The sequence below is a fragment of the Stegastes partitus genome, unplaced genomic scaffold (assembly GCF_000690725.1).
Source record: "Stegastes partitus isolate 25-593 unplaced genomic scaffold, Stegastes_partitus-1.0.2 Scaffold72, whole genome shotgun sequence".
Taxonomy (NCBI): Eukaryota; Metazoa; Chordata; class Actinopteri; family Pomacentridae; genus Stegastes; species Stegastes partitus.
The window spans coordinates 339882-361609 of NW_007577803.1; the positions used below are offsets into that span (position 1 = coordinate 339882).

Consider the following 21728-nt stretch of genomic DNA (forward strand, 5'->3'; position numbering starts at 1 on the left):
GGATCCACTAATTGGCCTAACTGATTATCAGTCTACACCTACTCGGAACTGTGTGGGCCTATGTGAACCTTTACTCAGGTATTCTTATCTACAGCCCTGACTGCATTACTGAGCAAAACATATGCAGAACACCACAAGCTGTTAAGGACAGAAACCTGCCAATGAAAGTCTGTTTGCAGAGAGCTCAACAGGTTGTGCAGGTGACCCATGTACAGGGGCTATGGTCCTCGATGCAGCAGCTGCGGTTCAATTCCAGCCAGTGGCTCATTTGCTGCATGTCCTTTCCCCGCTCTTCTCCCCATGTTTTTCTGTCACTCTTTCACTGTCCTATCCATTAAAGGCAAAAAAAAGCCCAAAAAATATCTTTTTAAAAAAAAGACAGTCTGGTTTGCAGTCGTAATATTTTATCCAACAGTTCCTGATTTAATTCAAAATTAAATCACATATGGCTGCCTTTGTTTTGACAGCATTTACATTTGGGAGCTTCTTCTCTAGCCAAAAAACAGGGTTGTAAAAAAAAAACAGGTTTATATCCTTTAAACTTACCATTAATTGTACTGTTTCTGCAGAAGGGTAAAGAATGATTTTAAAAAGTAACAAACCATAAGAATGGCGGTGAATTAAGAGTAAATGAAGAACTTGCCTGTGGTGCTGACAAGGACAGTGCAAGGGCTGTTCGTGTATTACACAGCATTCCTTCAGCTGCTGCTGATGAGGCCATATGTACAGTGTGTTAAGTGCACATGGAGCATTCATCATCCCCTCTTCTTGATGATTTCCATGAACTCTACAACATTCCTCCAAAATCCCCTTTATCCATCCGTTTTACATGCTCGCAGGCCTTAGAATTAAAAAGCTCTTGTGCCTTTAATAAAGGGCAGCCAAAGAGGTTGACTGAGACCTTCATTAAGCTAAAAGAGATGCCTTATCAGTAGTAAGTGTCTTTTTATTGCTTGTTAAAACTACTTATTGTTTGACTTACTCACGCAGGACGTGACTGTTCACTGTAAAAACATGCCATTGGAAAAACACAACCTAAATGTAATACCACCTTTGGCTGGGCTTTCTCTGCAGAGGACTTTTCAAGTTCAACCTTTGATCTTTGTCACAATAACACAACAGGCCAGTAAAATGCCATGCTATGTGCTTAGGTTGTAGCGTCTACGAGTTATGCCTGTCTGGGAATGCGGGCGGTGCAGGCATCCAGAGTGCTGGAGTAGTTTAAGTGGAGAGAAGCTGGGCTTACACCTCTTATCCTAGCAATGGGGTGCTGTCGTGTGAGTGTGGCACAGAATGAATGAGTTAATATGTCTGGGTCCATGTGTGCTCTTAGGAGAATGTGCACATGTTAGCACTAGTGCATGTTAGTGACAATGCAAGAACATGTCACGCATGTGTATGTGCGCCTGTGTGGATTCAGGAAACAAGTTTCAGTGTGAAACATATGGTGTAAATTCAATAAGGTGTTAATTCATGAAAGGTGAAAATGGGTTAAAGAAAAATAAAACCAAACACATTAACACTGTGAAAATAAGAAGCATTTCAGTTACTGGGCTGTGACCCTTACATACTGTTCAGGTCACATCTTCCTGTTTTGACATTTGATAGTACTAAAAACACCATAAAACCATATTTCTAGCCTTTAATTTCATGTCTTCTCCTGCAGTGACCTAAAATAAACCCAGAAAAATGTGTTCAGGTGCTACAAATTTTTGTGGTTAAATTTTGTGTTTTTTTTGGTTAAATTTGACCTATATCTATTGAAATGAACTACAGATTCACCAGTGTGGGTCAAACCAAGGAAAATGGTGGTTTTAGGATATACTCAAACTGTCAAACTGTACACACCATATCTGTGTATATTTCTTTGGAACAGTAGTGACAGAGTACAAGGGGCACCTTAAACACAGTCACAAGAAGTGTCTGTGTTCCCACCACATTTCTCCAGATTCCCTACAAGGCCATTTATTTTACATATCTACACCAGTAGAGCTGGCAGAGTCAGACCAGTAAACAGCATAGACACGATCACATACTGTATGTTGCACATAATGAACAGAGATTATAAAGTGCCTTGCATGCAGCAGGATCTGCACCTGCAGTGTTAAAAAAAAAAAGTGTTAAAACCTGTTAATTCCTAGTTAACCAGAGATCAAAAGAAGGGGTTGAGGGTTAGTAACTGAGCAAAGGCATACTAAATTAACATGACAGAGTTTGTTGACATGCAGGCTCTGCATGTGCACAGCAAAATGAGGAACACTAAAAAGGTAAATTTAGTTGCAAAAGAAGGTGGCGCAGTTGGTAGCACTGCCGCCTCGCAGCAAAAAGGTCGCCGGTTTGCGACTTTCTTGCTGATCCCGGGATCTTTCTGTGTGGAGTTTGCATATTCTCCCTGTGCAGCGTGGGTTCTCTCCGGGTTCTCCGGCTTCCTCCCACACAGTCCAAAAACATGCTGAGGTTAATTGGTGATTCTGAATTGTCAGTAGGTGTGAATGTGACTGTGCTTGGTTGTCTGTCTCTAAGTGTAGCCCTGTGATAGACTGGTGATCTGTCCAGGGTGTCCCCTAAGTCAGCTGGGATAGACTCCAGGCCCCCGCGACCCTAGTGAGGATTAAACGGTATATAGATGATGGATGGATGGATGGATGGATGGATGGATGGATGGATGGATGGATGGATAGATAGTTGCAAAAGACAGGCAACACTAGTTGGCAACATCTTATAAATGTTGCCCCAACATGAGGAAGCATAACAAATTTGTTTCGTCATTTAAATCAGCATCACAAAGGTGGACATGACTGCATAGCCAGATCTGAAGTAAAAAACTTTTTTGGATTCCATTGCCAGTCATATTATAAAGGTTCCAAACCTCAAGGATCCCTATCCTGATGCAGTCTACATCACAGACATGACCTTTAACACACATTATGCTATGTAGGATGCTGAATTACAAAATAAATAAACTCATAAAAATAACAATAATCTAAGGTGAAACCATGTTTGGTGACTCTTACCTGATACATAATATTAATGTCAGTCCAATATGTATTGAATTCCTTCAATTTTAGGCCTGCCTTTCAGTATTATAGCTCACAACCTAACCAATAAATGCAAAAGTACCAGGAACAAACACTTCAAGATAAATAAATACAGATAATAAAGATTGCTTTTGCAGCAATTTCTGCAACATTCTGCAGCACTAGGCTGCTGCACTTGACTGGAACAGCACGAGTCTAGATCACTGTGTTTGTGCATCCTTACTCAAAAAATATGGTGACGAAAAACAAAGGACACCGAATGCGGATTTCGTCTTTCATTTAAATTACCCTCACACGACGTAGTATGAACTATCTGGCAGTAGATCCACTATTACATGTGCTGCATTGTGTGTCTGACCCTGTCTGTCCCTTCAAGAGCCCATTATCTCTCTGACAGAGTGCTGCAGCAGTATCTGTGCTAGTTTAGCATGCTACAGAGGTAGCTGCATGGCTTCACAGTCATTAGTGTCAGTGTCCTCAACCTCTCAGCAGTGCAACAGGGTGAGCTCACAGATCTTTACAGGCCCCCAGGGCTTCTCTTGGGGCCACATTGCTTCTGCCACTGTGACAACAACAGAGGAGTAAAAGGAGGGAGAAACGAAGCTGAAGTTGAAAAATACTTAGTTCCTTCTGGTACCTCTGCCACAGTTAGTTAGTTACAGTACAGGTAGGAAGGAGACAAGACTGTGCACAACACAAGTAATTCTCAGGACCAGAGTGTAAAAAAAAAAGAAGAAATTTGGGGAAACTGAAGAGAGCGGAACAGTTTTGTTCTTGTTGTGTAATTGAAGTGGGAAAAGTGAAGAATGCCACTGTCAAAAGCCGTGCAAAGTTGAAGTGTCAGCAGTCACCAACATCAGCCTCTCCCACCTGATCTACAGCAGTCACAGTTATGACAAGAGATGGCAGGAGATGGCGAGCTCTCTGCGGAGCTCTGCACATGCTGCAAATAAACAAAGGCTATTGATGTAGAGCACAGAAGATGTCATTAGAAATGCACAGTCTCTTCACGCTTGGTCAGCTCCACCTTGGCCCTAACTAGCTTTGGCTGCCACAGTTCTCCCTCTGGTGTTGTGCTCCATCCACTCATCTCTTGTTTTATTTTAGACGAGGCACATTATTTTACAAGCCTGATGCAGCGAGACTACACCAATACATCTCCTTCATGATATTGCATATTAGCCTCTGTTGCATTTGTTCCATTACTATGCCAACTAATTTAACAAAAAAAACATAGAATGTAATACCATCTAACAGCAAATTGCTAAAACCCTTAGTTCAAAAAAAAAAAAAAAGAAAAAAAAAGTACCATTTCTCCCATCTTCTCAAGCATGATACTGGTTATCATTTGCAACATGAAGTTAGTACAAGAAAATGATTCCTTTGTGCCGGTGGCATTTAAAGGCAAAGGCAGGTGATATTCTGCAGTTTGTTTGTGTTCTTTTCGATAAATTGCACAACAATGCTGAAGCCAGAATTTGTTGGTTTCAGTCTTTAGTCCTGCAGTCTGTCTATATTCAGACTTTCCCTTTCGTGCTCCAAAGCTATCTATTCTGTCACCCACGTGCATTTTGTTGGATAAGCATAACTGTTACGTGGACTGTGCATGGATTTTGGTGGTAGGGATGAAACATCAATAACTGCTCCCAGTGTACACCTATAATAGACTGGCAGTTTAAATATTTTACTAGTGTGGGTGAAGAAGTACAGCATTCCATGTTGGTGACTCTTTAGATTTTTTTAGGATTTGACTGGCACTAAGTTTCAGGGAACACCTGCTTAATATAAAAAAATGGACACCTCTCAGGGTAAAACTCTAAAAACTGTAATATAACCTTCTCTACAGCAATCCAATAGCTATTTTGTTAACAAAAAACACAAGATTAAAAAAAACAAAACATAAAGCAAATCTGAGAAAAAAGAAAACACAATGCCCTGAGAACTGACAGAGGTGAAACTGACAGCTTTGGCTAAGGTGAAAGGGTCTGGGAAGCTTCAATCACCCACACGTCTTGCTACACTGACAGAACAGGTTAGTGAAAGCTTCATCGTGCTCTGACAGGAGGATGAGGAGGAGTAAAGGGGAGGAGAAGTGGGAGGCGGGGGGGAGACTCAAACTTAAAGGTCAACTTTATCTGCTAAGGACGGGGCAGACACAGCAACATCGCTTTGGGATTTTTTTTCACGGATCACCAAAAAGGGATGCTCTTATGTGGTGTGGGTTTGTGTGAGCGTGCACGTGTTTGTCTGTGAGACATATTTTTTTGTCTTTATCGTACCCACAGTGTTGGCCCTTGGAGCTTGGACACTAACATTATCATGGTCACAGTTTTTGACAATTTTCACAAGGGCAAAGTTATGATCTCTTCCCCAACATTTGCTTATATAGGTACTTTTAAAGATGAAGCATCCTGTAACCGAGATAAAAAAGAGCTGGAGAAAACAGCAAGTCTTAGATTTAGTGTGTCCTTTGGTCATGCGTGGTATAGGAGCCATGACTAGCACCCAATTTTTGTCTGATACAGACATGTGGTCAGTTGTCAATACACTGAAAGATTGCATGTTCACACATTTTATAGCATTACAGTCAAGGCCTCTGTAAACTAGACAGCGAAGTGTTGAATAATGAACAAAATTAACTTTTTTTTGGTAAAAGTTACTTTAGCTGCAGCCCAGAAGCCTGGCCTGAGTGTTGGAACCTCTGATCCTAACCACTTGTTTAGCATTCACAACTGAAAGAGTTGCTAGAGAACATCTGCAGACTGTGATTGTACTTGCCTGGAGGTCTTTGATGTTCGGGAAGGGAATTCCAATGGTGACCACTGCTCTGGCATTATCATCTGTAAAGTCGAGCCCTTCACTCACTTTACCCCGACACACAGCAATCAGCAGTGCACCATCTACGAGAAAGAAATCACATACAGCCTACATCAACAAACAGCATACAGTAAAACTAAACATTTACAAGAACTATTATCTGGTAACTTATGATTCTGTCTGGGTTTGTGCTGCTGTTCAAATGACATTAAATTGACAATTTAAGTTTAGGAGCAGCTTTTAATTGTACTCTTATAAATCAATTCATTGCTTGACTCACTGTACAAGCACTAGATCACACATTAATGTGTTTTAGCACAAATGTACAGGTGTTCAAGTTACCATTTAAGCAACTTCAGTGTAATATAACAAAAATAGTAAGTGTACCAATGACAGTTTGATGATGTTTACCAGTCTCACCTCTTTCCTCACTGTATTTGATAGCATCATAGTATGTCTGAAGCAGCTCGTCAAAATCCCCCTTCCCTCCACCGCGGGGCTCGGTGATCACTGTTTTCTGTTGCTCTAGCTTCTCCCAAAGACCAGTGTTGATCCATCGGTCTCTCAGCTTGTCCAGCATCTGATCAAAATAAGAAAGTAGCATCATGCTGTCAATACAGTTGCGTGCATAGTTTTTGGAAGACAAAAATAATCGCCAAAACAGTGCAAAATCACTTAAATGGCAAATGATTCAAAACTATATCACCTTGCAGTGACTACACTATGTTTAAGTTGAACAATAGAGTATTTGCTCTTATGTAAAAGGGCAGTTTAGATGTACTTTACTAAAATGCAGGCCTCACAGAAGGAACTTAATGCAATAGAAGTCAGTATCCATTCCTTCACTTATTTATTTTTTCCAATACATCTGATGTCCACCGTTACTTTTATGACAGTCTCAATACTCCTAGGCATCAAAGATACTAGTGTTGCACACATTTTTAAAGAAATGTTGTACCATTCTGCAGAGACACACTTTTCCAGCTGCTCTTTGCTGAAGAGGTTGTGTTGCTCTGCCTTTCTCATTTGAATACCCCAGGGGGATTCTACTGGCTTTAAGTCAACCCAAATCTCAATAGTCAGGTCATAGCTTTCAGTCCCAAGTGATTGTGACAGTGTGCTTTCAATGGTTGTCATGCTGGAATATTCCCTTTCTGGCAAGCTGCTACAGTCTGGGAGTCATCTTGTCAGGCAGCATGTTGGTATTCATAGCGCCATCTTTAAGTGTAATCGCTCCAAAATCTCTTGCACTGACTCCATGCTTCATTGTCAGGACTATGCATTCACTCTTGTGGTCCTGTCCAGGTTTACACCACACATGTTGGACCCAATCTAAGCCCAACACATGAGGCAGGCATCTTTTCTTGTTTGATAGCAAAGCTTTAACTTGAATTTTTGTGCCTAAAAGCAAACAAAGGCCATCTAGAGACCATGCTATCTAATATCCTTCACACTGTCTAAGCTTAACCAGTGTGAGACTTGCTCCTCTGTTTTGTTGGAGCTAAATTGTGCAAGCAGTATTTTTGAAGGGTGACCACTTGGTGGTACAACGGCTCATTTACTACCTTGTGATTAGTATTGCACATATGTTTCAATTTATTCTTAGTTGGTCATCAATCTTGCTGCATCCTTATAGCTTGGTGCAGTCTCACAATCAGATTTCTTAACTTTGTCTGAAAAAAGAGGAACACAGCCCATAGGTCCAAAACTGAGAAAGTTCTGGTGTTCACAGATCATTTTGTAGACATGTAAATGCAGTTAAGCTAACTGAAAATCAGAGGTGATCTCAATTTTGTTTCAGTGATCACAGGTTTTGGTGATGTGTTTGAAATAATCCAAATGACATTGCACAGGGTTGAACCAATTTATGTTGTATACTGTAGCAGTAGAATCATGAACATTAGTAACTAAGAGTTGGGATTGTTCTCTACAACAGAAGGCTCTCACAGATGATAGGATAGTTAAGCAGTTTGTTCGTTGTCTGTATATAGAAAACAATATGGCAAATATGGTAAATGATTGCTGCATTTCTTCATTTGCTGGCTACTGACCAGAGTAAAGCTAGGTTCTATTAGCCATGTTTGTGTCTTAGATCTATGGATGACAACATTTGTCTGGTGAATGAAAAAGTTCAAGTCACAGAATGGATTGACATGAGATGCTGTCCTCAAACATGTGGTCCCACAGGGCCACCGCTTTAGCTCACCTGGTTGAGCTGGTGACCTAGGCTGGAGTCCCCGATGCAGCGGCCATGGGTTTGAATCCTGCTCATGGACCTTTGCTGCAACCCATTCTGCTTTCCTGTCTCTCCTTTAACTGTCCTATCTAATAAAGGCAAAAAGGCCAAAAAAAAAAAAACCATGTGGTCCCACAGACCATGAATCCTACTGACTTGATGACTGGTCTAACCAACTATCTAGTTCAACTTTACACTACACAACCAGGGAGCCATCATAACTTATGCTGAATGGACAGGCGTAACATTTGAACACATGAGGCTAACATTAATGGTTTTGAGTCAAATGTCTCAACCACAATTTGGTACACACATTCACTTTATCCTCTGAATAAACTGTAATGATGATTCCTAAACATTTTTTTATCCAACGCCATCATCACATGAAATAGTCTTTGTCACAAAGAGATGGTAGAGCGGCAAAAAGCTGTCGGCATTGCTGTTACCTTTTAGTCATTACAGGTCTGTCAACGTTAAAATCAGAATCTCAAAACTGTAGAAACTACTCAACCATGCCACTACTCCTGATTATTATCTTGAGCTATTTTTGCCCTCAGTCCCTAACCCAGTTTAATTATAAAAATTTTACTTCTAAGTTAACAAAGGATCTAATGGCCAAGCTTCTAATTCAGGGTCACCTTAAACAAGGTTCAGAACATTTAAAAGACTAAATATAAAAAGCAAAAACCCCATATGATAGCAAACGTTCTACAGCAACATTTTACCTGTAATGCTGCACAAGTACAATCAACTTCATATCAATTAAGCATGTAACTTATAAATCACACTAGCTATGATTCTAACCAGACCATGACATGATTTGGGACATTATTCTATACATCAATATAAAAACCAAAAAAAAAACCTGAATGTATTGAGACAGTAGGTGTGTTGAGTTATTGTGATTTTTGGGGCATTTAAAAAGCAACTTCTAGACAGAAATAGTTTAAACCAGAACAAAAAAAGAAAAGAAAAACACAGCTACACTTTCTGGTGGCAAAATGTAGCTGCATGCTAGGAAGACAGTGGCTGGCCTACTGCTTCAGTAAATCTGCACACCATGTAAGACATGCTGTTGTAACACTTAATGACACTTTCCAAGTTTGAAACAAGCTTGCAACAAAGAAGCATTAGGCTACCCATGTTTGCTCCTGTGTCCTCAAACAGCTTGGATTTCTTTTCTTTACTTGCACTTGGCAGAAAGCTGATGTGTTTAAACCTCCTCTGCAATAAAATCACTGTTGCTGTACTATTGTTAGTGCAAAAAGTCAGCGGCTCTCAGGGGAGGCACATTGATCTAAAAGCCCTCATCCTGGCATGGCCCCACTCATGTCTGTGCTGTGCAGATTATATCCTTGAATAAGCAAGGCTTCACAATCAAAAAGAAGCTCCACTGGCTCGGAAATGTGTTAGGAGGGTCAAATAGAAGTTCTTCTCGTAGTCAGCAGAAAACTTCTCAACAGACTAATAGTGTCAAGAGTCAGATGCATATGGGGCCTCTAGATGGGAGGAGGGTAGGGAGTATCCATCAACATCTCCCCAATTCTGTTTACCTGCATAAATATTCAACTCAAGTGTTCCTCAAAACACCACGCAGAGTGAAAGAGAAATTTGCTCTGCGGGTTATGTGCAGTGCTGAGAAAAACAACAGAAATACACTGGGAAATGAGACAGCAGGAGAGCTTTGATGGCTTCTTGCATGCAAGTGTGATTGCCACGTAGTGGTGAAATGAAGCATGGGAAGGATTTTGTCAGGTTGGTGCCTTCTAAAGCAAGTGAGGTCAGGATGTTTGCATCAATAAAACATGATACATTCGCTAAATATGCAGTGTTACATCGACAAGGACCCCCCTAACGTGCGTCTTCAACTCAGCAAACTGTTTGCCCTGCAATTGCTTTCCAGTGCAATCTTGAGCAGCAGATGAATAATTCATGTTATGTACTTTAGGCAGATCTACCACTAAACAAAACAGCCATTATCTGCCAGGCTGCACTTGGGAAGGAGCTGATTCCGCAAGGAGATTAGGATGGAGGCAAAATGTTCTCACTGATAAAGCTGATGTGACAGGGTCAGTAAACACAGGGTTTAACTGTGTTTTGTATTCACTACTGAAAAGGCTGGTACTTTTAAATTTACCATTAAATAACAAAGTCTCCTCAATGTACAAAGTAAACATCAAAATTTACTCTGAGGGTCAGTCACTACTATGGATATAACAGTACATGTATTTCAGTACGCAGCGTTCGAATTGGAACAAAAATTTCTGTTTGGTACTTCCTGTGAGCCAAACAATTACTGGGAAAAGTCTCCAGACAGACACTATGCACATTTGACTAAACATATGATAATGTCACTCACACTATACTTGGAGGTTTTAATCTGCCTTCCTTTGAGGCCAGAACCTCAGACTTCCTTGCTCATGGTGTATGAGTCAACTATCAGCCACCAAGTGGAGCTCACACTGAATGTAAATACAGAGTCCCTGGCCGCCTTTGTCCACTGGCTATTCCTGGGAAGTTTTAGAAAACAACATGGTTGTCTCATCAGTGTTGACAGAAAGAGAGAAAAGCAGCGTTTCTTATGTTAATTCAAAACCTTAATTGCACCACTTGATTTAATGGGTAATTTAAGTTAATTATAAATATGTTGCCCCTGCTTTAATAGACATTGTTTATTTTCTACTTGAGAGAAAACAGTCCTTTCATACTGACAGTCTGTGGTATTTAAGTGCTGTTACAGTAAAAAATGTGGCCAATTTATCTAAGAGAATTTTATTTTCATTTTCTCTGCTATGTCGAAAACTCCAAGACTACAATACATATCAAAATTCCGTGTATCATTATACTTCCGACCTCTGCTGTGGACTCAGCTTCCAATGTGGGCTCTGGAGGTAGAATCCCTCTCTACTTTTAAGATTAAGCCTAAAACTTTACTTTTTAATAAAGCTTATAATGAGGGCTGGCTCAGGTGACCCTGAACCATCCCATAGTTATGCTGCTATAGTCCGAGGCTGCTGGGGTACTTCCCATGATGCACTGAGTACCTCCACTCTACTCTCTTTCACTCACTGCCCCTCGTTCCAACCAGGTGCCCAAGACATACAACTGCAGATGATGCAAATATCATTGTTCTTTGGCTTGCACATCTCTGTTCTGACTAGCACAGATAACAACGAGTGACTTAGGTTCAGATCAGAACAATGCTTCCTTCACCCGATCAGGTTTCTTTGTCATTCCATGCATAAGCTTTAAAGTCGTGCAGCAGAATATGAAGTTCTCCGGGGTGTCATTCCGAATACCACATCCAGATACTCTAAACCATAAAAGACTTGGCACACACAATAATCAGAACCCTCCTCCCTGCTACACATAATTGGACAGGGATGAATGCAAACTCAAATACTCCGACAACATTTATGCAACTTCTCACTGGTAAACTTCAGGAAATAAAAGTCCATGAGTCTTTGTGTACAGGAGAGCTCCCCTAACAGGCTTTCCTCCAGGAGTGGCTCCACCATCATAATCCAGGCAAGGTTGTCATTTGCCATAAATGCAGGTCTAAAGAGAATCTACTTCATCTGATACCGCAGCAGTTTGCCTTAAGAGGTCAAAAGAGCCGCTGTCACAAAAAAGAAAAAAAAATCACAAGTTTAAAAATGACAAGAGCACACAAACTTCTCAACCATAAGTTCTCAAAGAAAAAAGGATTTGCTTTCCTCCACAGTCTGGCTCTGTGCTCACTGGAGAAGTAATTCCTTCATTGTTGGAAAAAAAAATGGCACCTGATATAATCATTGGCCAAAAAAAAAAAAAAAAAACCTTGATGGAAGCAGTGCATTTAAGATGCATGTCTCAACAAAAACCTTTGAAATTATTGGTTGCAGCACCCCAAGATGACAGCTGTTGAAGTAGAATGTGTGTGAACGTAGGTAAGACAAAACAGTTCCCAATCTGAAAAACCTGATCTGCAATAAATATCCCATTAAGTATTAGATACACTTACAACATCGTGGAAACCTCCATTGGAAAACAAATTGTATTCGCTCAACATCAAAATGTATATGTGGGTTAGTCATAATAGTACATTTTCATGGTTGCTGATGTTGAATTACATTACTTGTTTTTCTTTTATTGCTCTGGCCAGCATTTGTGCGGGTCATGCACGTCACAGTCTGATAAATCCAACTGTAGGTGTGAAACTGAGGACTTTGCTGTGCAGTCAAATGGATCTTTAGCACTTTCAGCAAAGGCTTTCAACCATGAGAGTGTCACACACTCAACATAGAAATTACAGACAAAAATTACAGACATGAGGACCTTAATGAATAATTCAGGAACAACATCTGACAAAGACTGGGTGCTAAGCTGGCGGACGGCGCTGGGCTATAAGATGTCAATCTACAGGCACATCTATTTTATCATTTTAATACAAAACACCAAAGAAAATTTAAAAAGCTGGTAAAGGTTAAGGCCTGCAGATAAACAATACAGGAAGTAGTAAAAGTCAATCTGGCAGTTGTGCCAGATAGGTTAGGTACTACAAATTACATTCAATTGCATTTTACAAATGCATTTTTGACCATATAAAACAACCAAGAGAAAGAACACATGTAAATTATCTCAAAATATGTTTAAATTACCCTTCACTATGTGGTCCTTTCATTTTGTTGGTCAATAGTATCACAATTATATATATTTGACACTACAGCCCTGGTTTCTTTCACAGAGGATTTGAGTGTATGTCTAAAGCTATACTTCAACTTGCTTTCAAAGGACAGTGAAACTGTCATTTAAAAGTGAGTTCTTTTGTTACCCAGCACTTTTAAACTTCAAGAGATCCAGCGGCAGCATAGTTATGATGCCCATGCAACATGGATGGGAATGAGCAGTATTTAGCACATAAGAGGGCACAACAAAGTGTAAATAATTTATTGTCCTTTCTAGGCATGGTAGGTGCAATGCTCAGCCTCTGCCAGCGACACGGTAAAGTGGGCCAGATCTTCCTGCCAATTGGGACGGGGTGGTGAAACAAGTAGACAGAAGCAGTGAACTGTAGTCTTTCTCGCACTTTTACACTTCCCCTCTCTTTCCCCCCTTACTATCTCCCCATCTTTCACCTCCTCTGCATCCGGCCTCACTCTATCTCCTTCCCCGTGTCCCTGGTGTCAGTGAGCTGTGTGGCGACACATTGCAGCTCCTCTAGTGCCTGCTGAATTATGGAAGGGGTTTGGAGGCGATGGCATTAATGAAACATGCAGCCAGGAGCCACATTTCGCAGTAGCGAGGGGAGACGTGTTGTTGCGGTGTAAATTATTCAGCCCCAAAATATCACAGCAACCATCACGCCAAGACTGGTGGCAAGAAGCCACCTGCCACCTCTGGCCTGCCACTCTTCCCTTGTCGTCTGCTCTACACATCCCAGCCACACTAGTGGTGACAACGCAACTCTGCAAAAACACTGCCTGCTGCCCAGAGAAGAAGAGAGTCACTGGTATTACTTCATGTCTTCTTTTCAAAAAACAGATTAAACTGGGTGCCGCTATAGCTCACCTGGTTGAGCTGGCGTCCCATGTACAGGGCTACAGTCCTGATGTGGAGGTCATGATTTCGAATCCTGCTCATGGCTCTTTCCTACACGTTCTTCTCCCCTACTTTCCTGTCTCTCTCTCACTGCACAAAGGCCAAAAAAATACCTGAGATGAACTGGAACTCTTTTGAGTCATATGATGTTTCATATCCATTTCATTGAACGCAAGTCATCCATATCTCTCCATCTAGCTGACAGATCTCAGATTACCAGATATGGAGATTTACCATTAGTATGCATTTGTGTAGTAAATTGTGTGTAGCGATTGTATACAAAATTATAACTTTTCAATAACTTGGCAAAATGACATAGAATGTCAGTCATTTGCAATGAAAATACTATACATTCTGTTTATTTAAGGAAGGTTGGTAATATAATTTCAACATTTTTCTAAAAAAAAAAAAAACAACTAAAAGGCCTAAACCAACAATGGGTTTGTCTCTTAGTACTCTCTGGCTTTTCAGCCCTGTCCTGCTGTCAGCCACAGCTCATTCACTCCTACTGAAGACAAAAATCTTTTTAAAATTTGCTATAAATACATGTTTTTTTTTAAATATTACAAAAAACTAGACACTGGTTTTTAAATCATTGTTACTAAGAAAGGAGTAAATAGTTGATTTGTTTGTGACTCCAACAAATTTGTAGACGATAGGATTAACTGACAGAAAAATATAGACTAGCACCAACTTTTTAAATAGTATTTAACTTTAGCTCTTTTTCTGTTGTGATTGGTGTTTTTCCTCTTGCTGCTGTACCACAGTAATTTCCCAGACTGGGATAAATAAAGTATTTTTCTATTCTATTCTATTCTATTCTAACCTTAATCCTTTTTTAAAAATTATTATTTTTTACACTCCACTTGTAAATGCATATAGCCAGCTATGTTAGGTATTTTTAGATTAAATATGGCTTAGTTCCAAATAAATCCTTCTGTGCTGCTAACTTTAAAGTCATTTGAAAAGTGATTAGTCATTTATTTTATTTATCAACAAAAATACTAAAGATTTGCATCTTTGGGTATAGGACTTAAACTGTTTGTTGGACAAAACATGCATTCAATTTAGTTTTTATACTATTGTAAAGCTCCCACACTATGTTTTGTTATATTTAAATCACACCGATAGAGACCATTTATTGCTACTGCGGTTGCAGAAGGTACCGAACAGATGACTCAGGCACCCTTTAACTTGTGCTTTTAAAGTCTGAAAATGAGAGCCTTCCAAAAAAGCTCCAGCTTAGTCAAAGAGCAGTAACCCTGAAGTTTCCACTGTAAAAACTCAAATAAAACATCAGCTCAGCTCTAACAAAAATCCTCAGTGATATGCTATACTGGGCAAACTGACACATGAATCTAATGTGCTCCCAAACACAGACAGAAGGAGCTTCACTTTGAGATAACAGTACTTGTGGAGCTGTGTGATGGGTGCTTCAGATACCCCAGAGCGGCTGAGGACAGTGCGTGCAGTCCGGTTTGACTTTGATTTGACACAAGCTCGGCAGAGCCCAGGCGCCAGCGCTGGGTGCGTCTTCACACAGACAGTGAGGCGACATCACCTAATGGCCCTTATCTCAATCTCCTTTAAAAGCATCTTGTATTCCCCGCCATCTTTTCACCTCTGCAAACCCCTGCTTTTTTTAATAAACTATCAGTCCCCCTCTCCCGTGGCGCATCGGTCCCTTCCCTTGGCGGCTGAGACCAGACGGCATAGCCTGCTGTGGTTTTAATGGGCATTAACTGGGGGACTGTTGAGGCTAAAGTGCTACAAAACCACAGCACTGGTGCAGCCTCTCTGGGAAACTGTGTGTGTGACCATTGATTGTGGGCACACTTTGTGTGTATGTGTATCTTTTAAAAAGTATTGAGCTGTGTGCTGCTGCCTAACACACTATTGAGTGTTTTTTGCATTTAGTTTGGAGTAGTGCACCAATGTCAAAGTTGGGAAATGACAATGACAGCGACAAAAATATTGACACAATTTGCAACACAGACCCAAACAGACACATTACTGGTAGCAAAAAACACATTTAGGTGGATTTTATTACTCATTTCACTTCTAATTTAGTCATTTTTGAAGGCTACAAAAAAGTACTAGAATGGAACTTAAACTGTGCAAATGTGTGCTAGTGACTGTACGTTTGTGTGTGAATGTGAGGACAGAGCCTGGAGGGAGACCCCTTTGACCCTGCAGGCCTGTTTGCCTCACTGCCCCAACTGTCTATCACAGAAGCAGCTGTGTATGAAGAGCTGATAGTCATCACCTAGACACACTGAAACAGGGATGTCTTGAGATGACCTACCCTCTCTATGTTGACTACACACACACACACGCACACACACATCGCTGGGCAGACGGGACACAGTGGCACCAACAAAGCCTCCATGGGCTCCAATTAATACCCCAGCCCTTCATATCCCCTCATCTCCTCATCTTTAAGAGCTGACTGCAGATTAAATATTTATGCATCAGCACAGAGAGAGAGATAGAAGACTCCTACATGGCTATCAATAATATAAAAACATCCCACAGCTCATAGTCGTTCCTTGGCTGGCAGCACAGGCTGACAAAAAGGAAGGTAAAATGAGAGAACAACAACACCCAGAGTCTTAGTTTTCCCTCACAGTTTGCATGGTGGTGTCATCAGCTGCTTGAGAATGCAACTGGATAGCATGCAAACAAGGACTGCAGAGAAATCACACCAACGATCACTGGATGGGACACGCTGAAATACAAGTCCAACATGAGCCACTCAAAATACGCCAAAGGCAAAAACAAAAATTGCCAAGGGCAAAACCCAGCTGTGAAAGTCCTCCGTTTGACTTATCACAACAAAACAATATGTCAGCGATGCCTGGCTTCCATGACATAATGTGTTTCCATTCAGAACAGGATGTGAGTGTAGAACATAGCAGCAGGAGAGGTGGCTCAGGAGTTCAAAATGCCTTACATTTATACATGAGCTTCAAAAATTCATTCTCAGCTACTGCGGACTAATCTCTGAATGTTTTCCACTGCTGCTAGAGAAATCTGCAAAATGCAAAAGATGGGGAGTATATTTATAAAAACAGTATATATGATTAAAGACTGGCAAAGAGGTTAAGATAATGTGAGATAACGGACCATTTTTTCCCCACCTCTACAAAAACAACACAACAATGGCTAAAACTAGAAAAAAATTGCGTTAATTGTGCAGTACAAGAAATGTAAAATACCATAAATCATTAAAAAAAGGAAGTTCATTTTTTTTTATTGTGTTTTTTTTTTTTTTACTAATTGAAAAGACTGGAAACAACATGTACAACACTTCCTAAAGTGCCAACATGTGCCCACAAAACTGGAAAAAAAAATGGGTCTACCTATTAGAAAAGGTTAGTTGAAGAGCCCTATTTACATTTTTACAACCTCTACAAACAAGGCATTTTCACTCTGTTTATCAACTCTACAGAAATATTTCACCTTGAATGTATCTGCCAACAACTTACAGAAAACGTGCTTTTCTGTATTCCATTTTTCAGTTGTGTTTTATTGACAAGTAGGTTTAATCTCAATCTCAGTCCCACTAAATTGCTCCCATACCTGTGTCCTCTCTGCTCTGCGTGAACACAGCCTGCAGTTCAAACAAAAAGTCACTTGAATTTTTGTCATGACTGTTGGTCACATTTGAGTCAGTCATGGCTTCACGGGTGCACAGAGGAATGCAACATTTTATGGATTTTAGAGAAGCTGAGGAAACGCTTTATTTTTGTCAAACTTTTGAATGTGACACAGAATAAAGAAATTAGGATGAAATATCATGCCTGGAAACTGAGATTTGTGTCACTTTCTCGCCAGATTGGACTCTCAGAAAGATGAAAATCCAACAAATCTTTCTGTATTTACAGTTTCTGGCAATGTTTTAAAGATAACTTGCCTTTCTGTCCCACTGGCAGGTTTTGTGCTTCGGAGGGTTCAGAGGTGTACATTATCACAGTGACTGCAAAATATACCTCAGGGGTTGATAGATGATTAACAATATGAGAAAGCTGAAGAAACAATGTATGCCACACAAGTAGGATGAGTTTTGGTGGGGCTGACTGGCTGAACTGGTCATAACCTAATCTATGCACACTGCATCTAATGACATTGAGGCTACCAAGGAGAGAGCATGCTTCCATTAATAGGGTCACAGGCCATAAAAAGGTTAAGAACCACAACATAACACTATCAAGAAGTCAAGTGACTTAATGACTTTGAATTCACACCTATTAAGCTTTTCACAATAAGCATGGTAATTGATTACATGTAGCATGTGCAATGTAAAGACACACACAGTGACATATGAAATCCACTTGGCGCTCAGTAAGCTAATGTGACAACTGAGCTACAGAGGACATTAATTATTCAGGAACAAAAACGCATAACAAACAAAGGGGGACAAAGTGTCTATGAGTGTGCTCTCAGAAGCGCCCTCATTAACTGAAAGAGGATACAGTTCTGTGAGGATGATGCCATTTAACAAGTACCTGACAAGTGCCACTATTGATTTGTAGTGATCTATTGTACCACATGAACCCACTGCTTCTGAGCAATGGAAACTAGTGGAATGTAGTCTAGGCTTTAAAAACAGTCGTTTGTTTTGCAAGGCACAAGTTGATCTCAATGCTTTTAAACATCAAAAGCTTTGAAGAGTTGAATTTGTGGTCTCTAGTTCCTCCTAGTGGTAAAATGGATAAGTCAGTGTTCCAAACTCAAACAGTCAAACACCATTTCAGCACCATGTAATTACTATTATACTTTAAGTGTAAATTTATAATCAGGTTGAGAATATGGCATCACAAAACCTTTTCTCTTGATAATGCATTTACCAGTCCTGTGTAAATTAAACCAGTGAGAAATGTAAGCAGCACAGTCACATTCACGCAGCGAAATACAACAATCCTCAAACACATGACTACCTAAAAATGTTCAGCTTTGAGAGACACTTCAGGAGATAAAGATTAGAAACACCTGCTCATCGCTTTTTGCAAAGCTAGAAATATTAAATGCATCTGTTTGTTTTATAATGACTTTGTTATACATCATGGCTTCTTATCGTTTGTGCTGTAGTGCATGTGGTGTTTTGGTGTTACTTCTTTTAATACCTTCTGCAGTCCTACTGAGGACTCGTCATACGGCTAAGTCTGACACTGCAGGTAGGTCATTGCTTGAGACCACAGAATGATCACTACAGATAGAGAGCACATTTTTAAGTGAAGTTATTATATCGGGAATTCATAAAATAATGCATCAATATCTTGTTAGTATCGTACATTTCAACCATGAAGTGCAAGGTGCTTTTAAGGAGGAAAAGGGGAAAATGAGTGAAAACAATCATTTTTAGACTAATGATAAATATTCCAACATAAACTACATGTCGCAAAAGGATGTGTAAAGTTTGATGAACAACTTTGGGGAAAAAAAAAAAAAAAAACTGATACAAAACTGGGGAAATGAGATTGTTTTGGTTTGGAGGGCATTCATTGCTTCCAGAGTTTTGTTTTGTTTTTATGGTCCACTTGTTTCTTGCAAACTGATTTTGTAGGACTGTCTGCCTTTGCCATTTTCTCGAAATTCTTAAACCTTTTGTTGAGAAGGATTTTGTGAACTGAAACCTGTGCTGGTCTTCACTACACGTCCCTTACAGTCGGCCAATGCAATTCTGGAAGCATCCACAGATGTAACAGGGAGACATATTAACAGCATGTAACATGACCCCATGTGAAAGAATCAATCTCTCACTGCTTCACACAGTAATTGTGTAGCCTGTGTTTCCCCAATATGTTTCACTGGTATATTTACCTTGTAAGAAGGCAAGAAGCAGAGCACACCCTTGGCCATGACCTGGCAGACATGGAGCAGCAGGGCACCCACCTCGTCCTGGAAAGCATACGTTTCAGAGTGCTGAAAGGTGGCGCAGAGTTTTTTGCCTTGGGGTCCTGCACCAACAGTGCCCACCCAAACCTGAAGAGATCAGAACAAACTCTTTTATTAAAAGCCCAAACACAAATACAATGTGTTTAAGACAGAAGGTTTTGGATTCCCGAGTGTAACTCACAAGCTCCTCTTTGAGATCTAATCTGCAGCATACTTAGTGCCATCTTTATCATTAGTCAGCTCAAGGTTTATAAATGTGGTGATAATGCCAAGAACATTCTTTGAAATATAAGCCCATAATATCCACTCCATGATTCAGACCTATGGATGGAGTTTTTTTGCAACCACATGGTTAGACTGTGACATCTGCTGGACAAAAGCAGCACTGTGACAGATTTGGAACAGACACAAGTAGAAGTTTTATTAACTTCAAGTCAAGACTCTAAGGCATAATTAAAAAAAAGGATGGTGGTTGAAATCATATAATCAAGAAGTATCCCACAATGTTCCCGTAAACCCACTTAATATATATTTAAGTGGACAATAGTACACTTTGTCAGAACAGCAACAACATTCATATAGACTAAGTGACATGGGTACTTACCTGGGACTTGTTGATCACATGGTTGGCCTCCAGCTGAATAGAGAATTTCACCCCAAGTTCAGAGGAGAAGGAGCCCATGGGTGACAGGGTTCCCGATGTCAGCACGATGCTGTGTACCGACCCACTCAAGTCAGAGAAAGCCTAGGAGATGCAAACACAAACAGAGATAAGACATTCAATAATCAAAATACTGAAAATGATGACTCAGTGGAGACGAAGGAATTAGAGAAATTGGTCATCTTAAATAATTTCACAGCCTGTTAAATGGTTTACTCTTTGTGTTCATAGCCCTCAGTAATAATGTTGTCATGATACCAGAATTAGGCACTATGATATCTGCCCAAATAGCCTGATACTAAAATGACACCAGAGCAAAATATCAGGAAAAGTCAAGGACAGACATTGAACGAAACGTTTGTTCTTTTAATTGATTAAAAATGAAAATATGTTAACAATGTTAATACAAGGCTGTGAAGGATGTGTGGACAATGTAAAAATAAGCTCTAAAATAACAGCAGGAAATTGCTGCACCATAATGTGTTTGTACAACTCTTAACCGAGTTCAGCTCTTAACACATTCTTGTCTCTCTACCTTCATGTCCAACTGCTGCTTATTAACAGATGCATCCTTTCAGAGATAACTGCAATCAGTATTAGCGTGCATTTTAATCACCCACTTTAACTCTTTCTGCAGGGATTCAGTTGATCATTAATACAGTTGTCGTTAATCGGCATCCTTGTGAATTTTCTGATTAGTAGCAGAAACACGAGTTAACACTAGCAATGTGAAAGCAGCATTTGCATATAAAGATGTTTGCCACGTTGGAGAGTTAGCGAAAAGACAAAGCCAGATTAAACAGTAATCACTGCGCTTAATTACCTCATCAGACTCTGATGGTAAGAAAGTCTGTTTTTCACGTAAATAAGTTGCCTGACTTGTATCTTACAAACATGATGGAATTATGTTATCTGTCACATTTGCAAATCTGTCAGCATGTCTGTTGGCAAGATCCTTTGTCAAGTTAGACGTGTTGGCTCCCTCATTCTTGGTTGAAGACATCTTTGACAGACATTTTTTGTGCTCACAGCGTTGTCCTGACTGTCGGTTATGAAGAAATAATGCCACACTTAGCCTTATGCATCTACTTTGTGGACAATCTATTAAACTGAGAAAATTCACAGGAAATATGGTTCCACTAAAACTCTGTCATTGTTTAAGTACTCTTATTGATAAAATAGGGAATAGTCTTGTTTTTAACAGCAGGGTATTATGATACCTTTCTAGTATCAGTATACCTGGTAACACTATTCAGTAATAGATCAGTATGGCCTACATGGCGGAGTCTGCCATGTCTAACCTCTTACCACAGCAGGGTTCAGGCACCAGAAACTCAGGGTCAGGACTTCTGCCTTGACTCTGACACTCTGGCGCTGTCGATGACGTGGCCGAACAAAAAAGCCCTGAGCGTCAGGTACATCAGGAGGGACCTGATTGGTCCAAGCATAGCTCTTCTGCAGGGCTACCCGGTAGTCTTCAGCAAACCTACAAATATAC

The 21728-nt window shown here is 40.2% G+C and overlaps 1 protein-coding gene across 1 annotated transcript in view; it reads right to left on the bottom strand.

The window, feature by feature from the left end:
• brip1 (BRCA1 interacting helicase 1) overlaps positions 1-21728 on the bottom strand; it is a 46920-nt gene that overhangs the window by 7934 nt on the left and 17258 nt on the right. Inside the window, exons 12-16 of the mRNA XM_008276439.1 lie at positions 21539-21716; positions 20174-20314; positions 19495-19656; positions 6276-6435; positions 5817-5938 (exon numbers count right to left, since the gene is read on the bottom strand). Of these exons, the coding sequence (XP_008274661.1) occupies positions 5817-5938; positions 6276-6435; positions 19495-19656; positions 20174-20314; positions 21539-21716 (763 nt within the window). The remainder of the gene's footprint in view (positions 1-5816; positions 5939-6275; positions 6436-19494; positions 19657-20173; positions 20315-21538; positions 21717-21728) is intronic.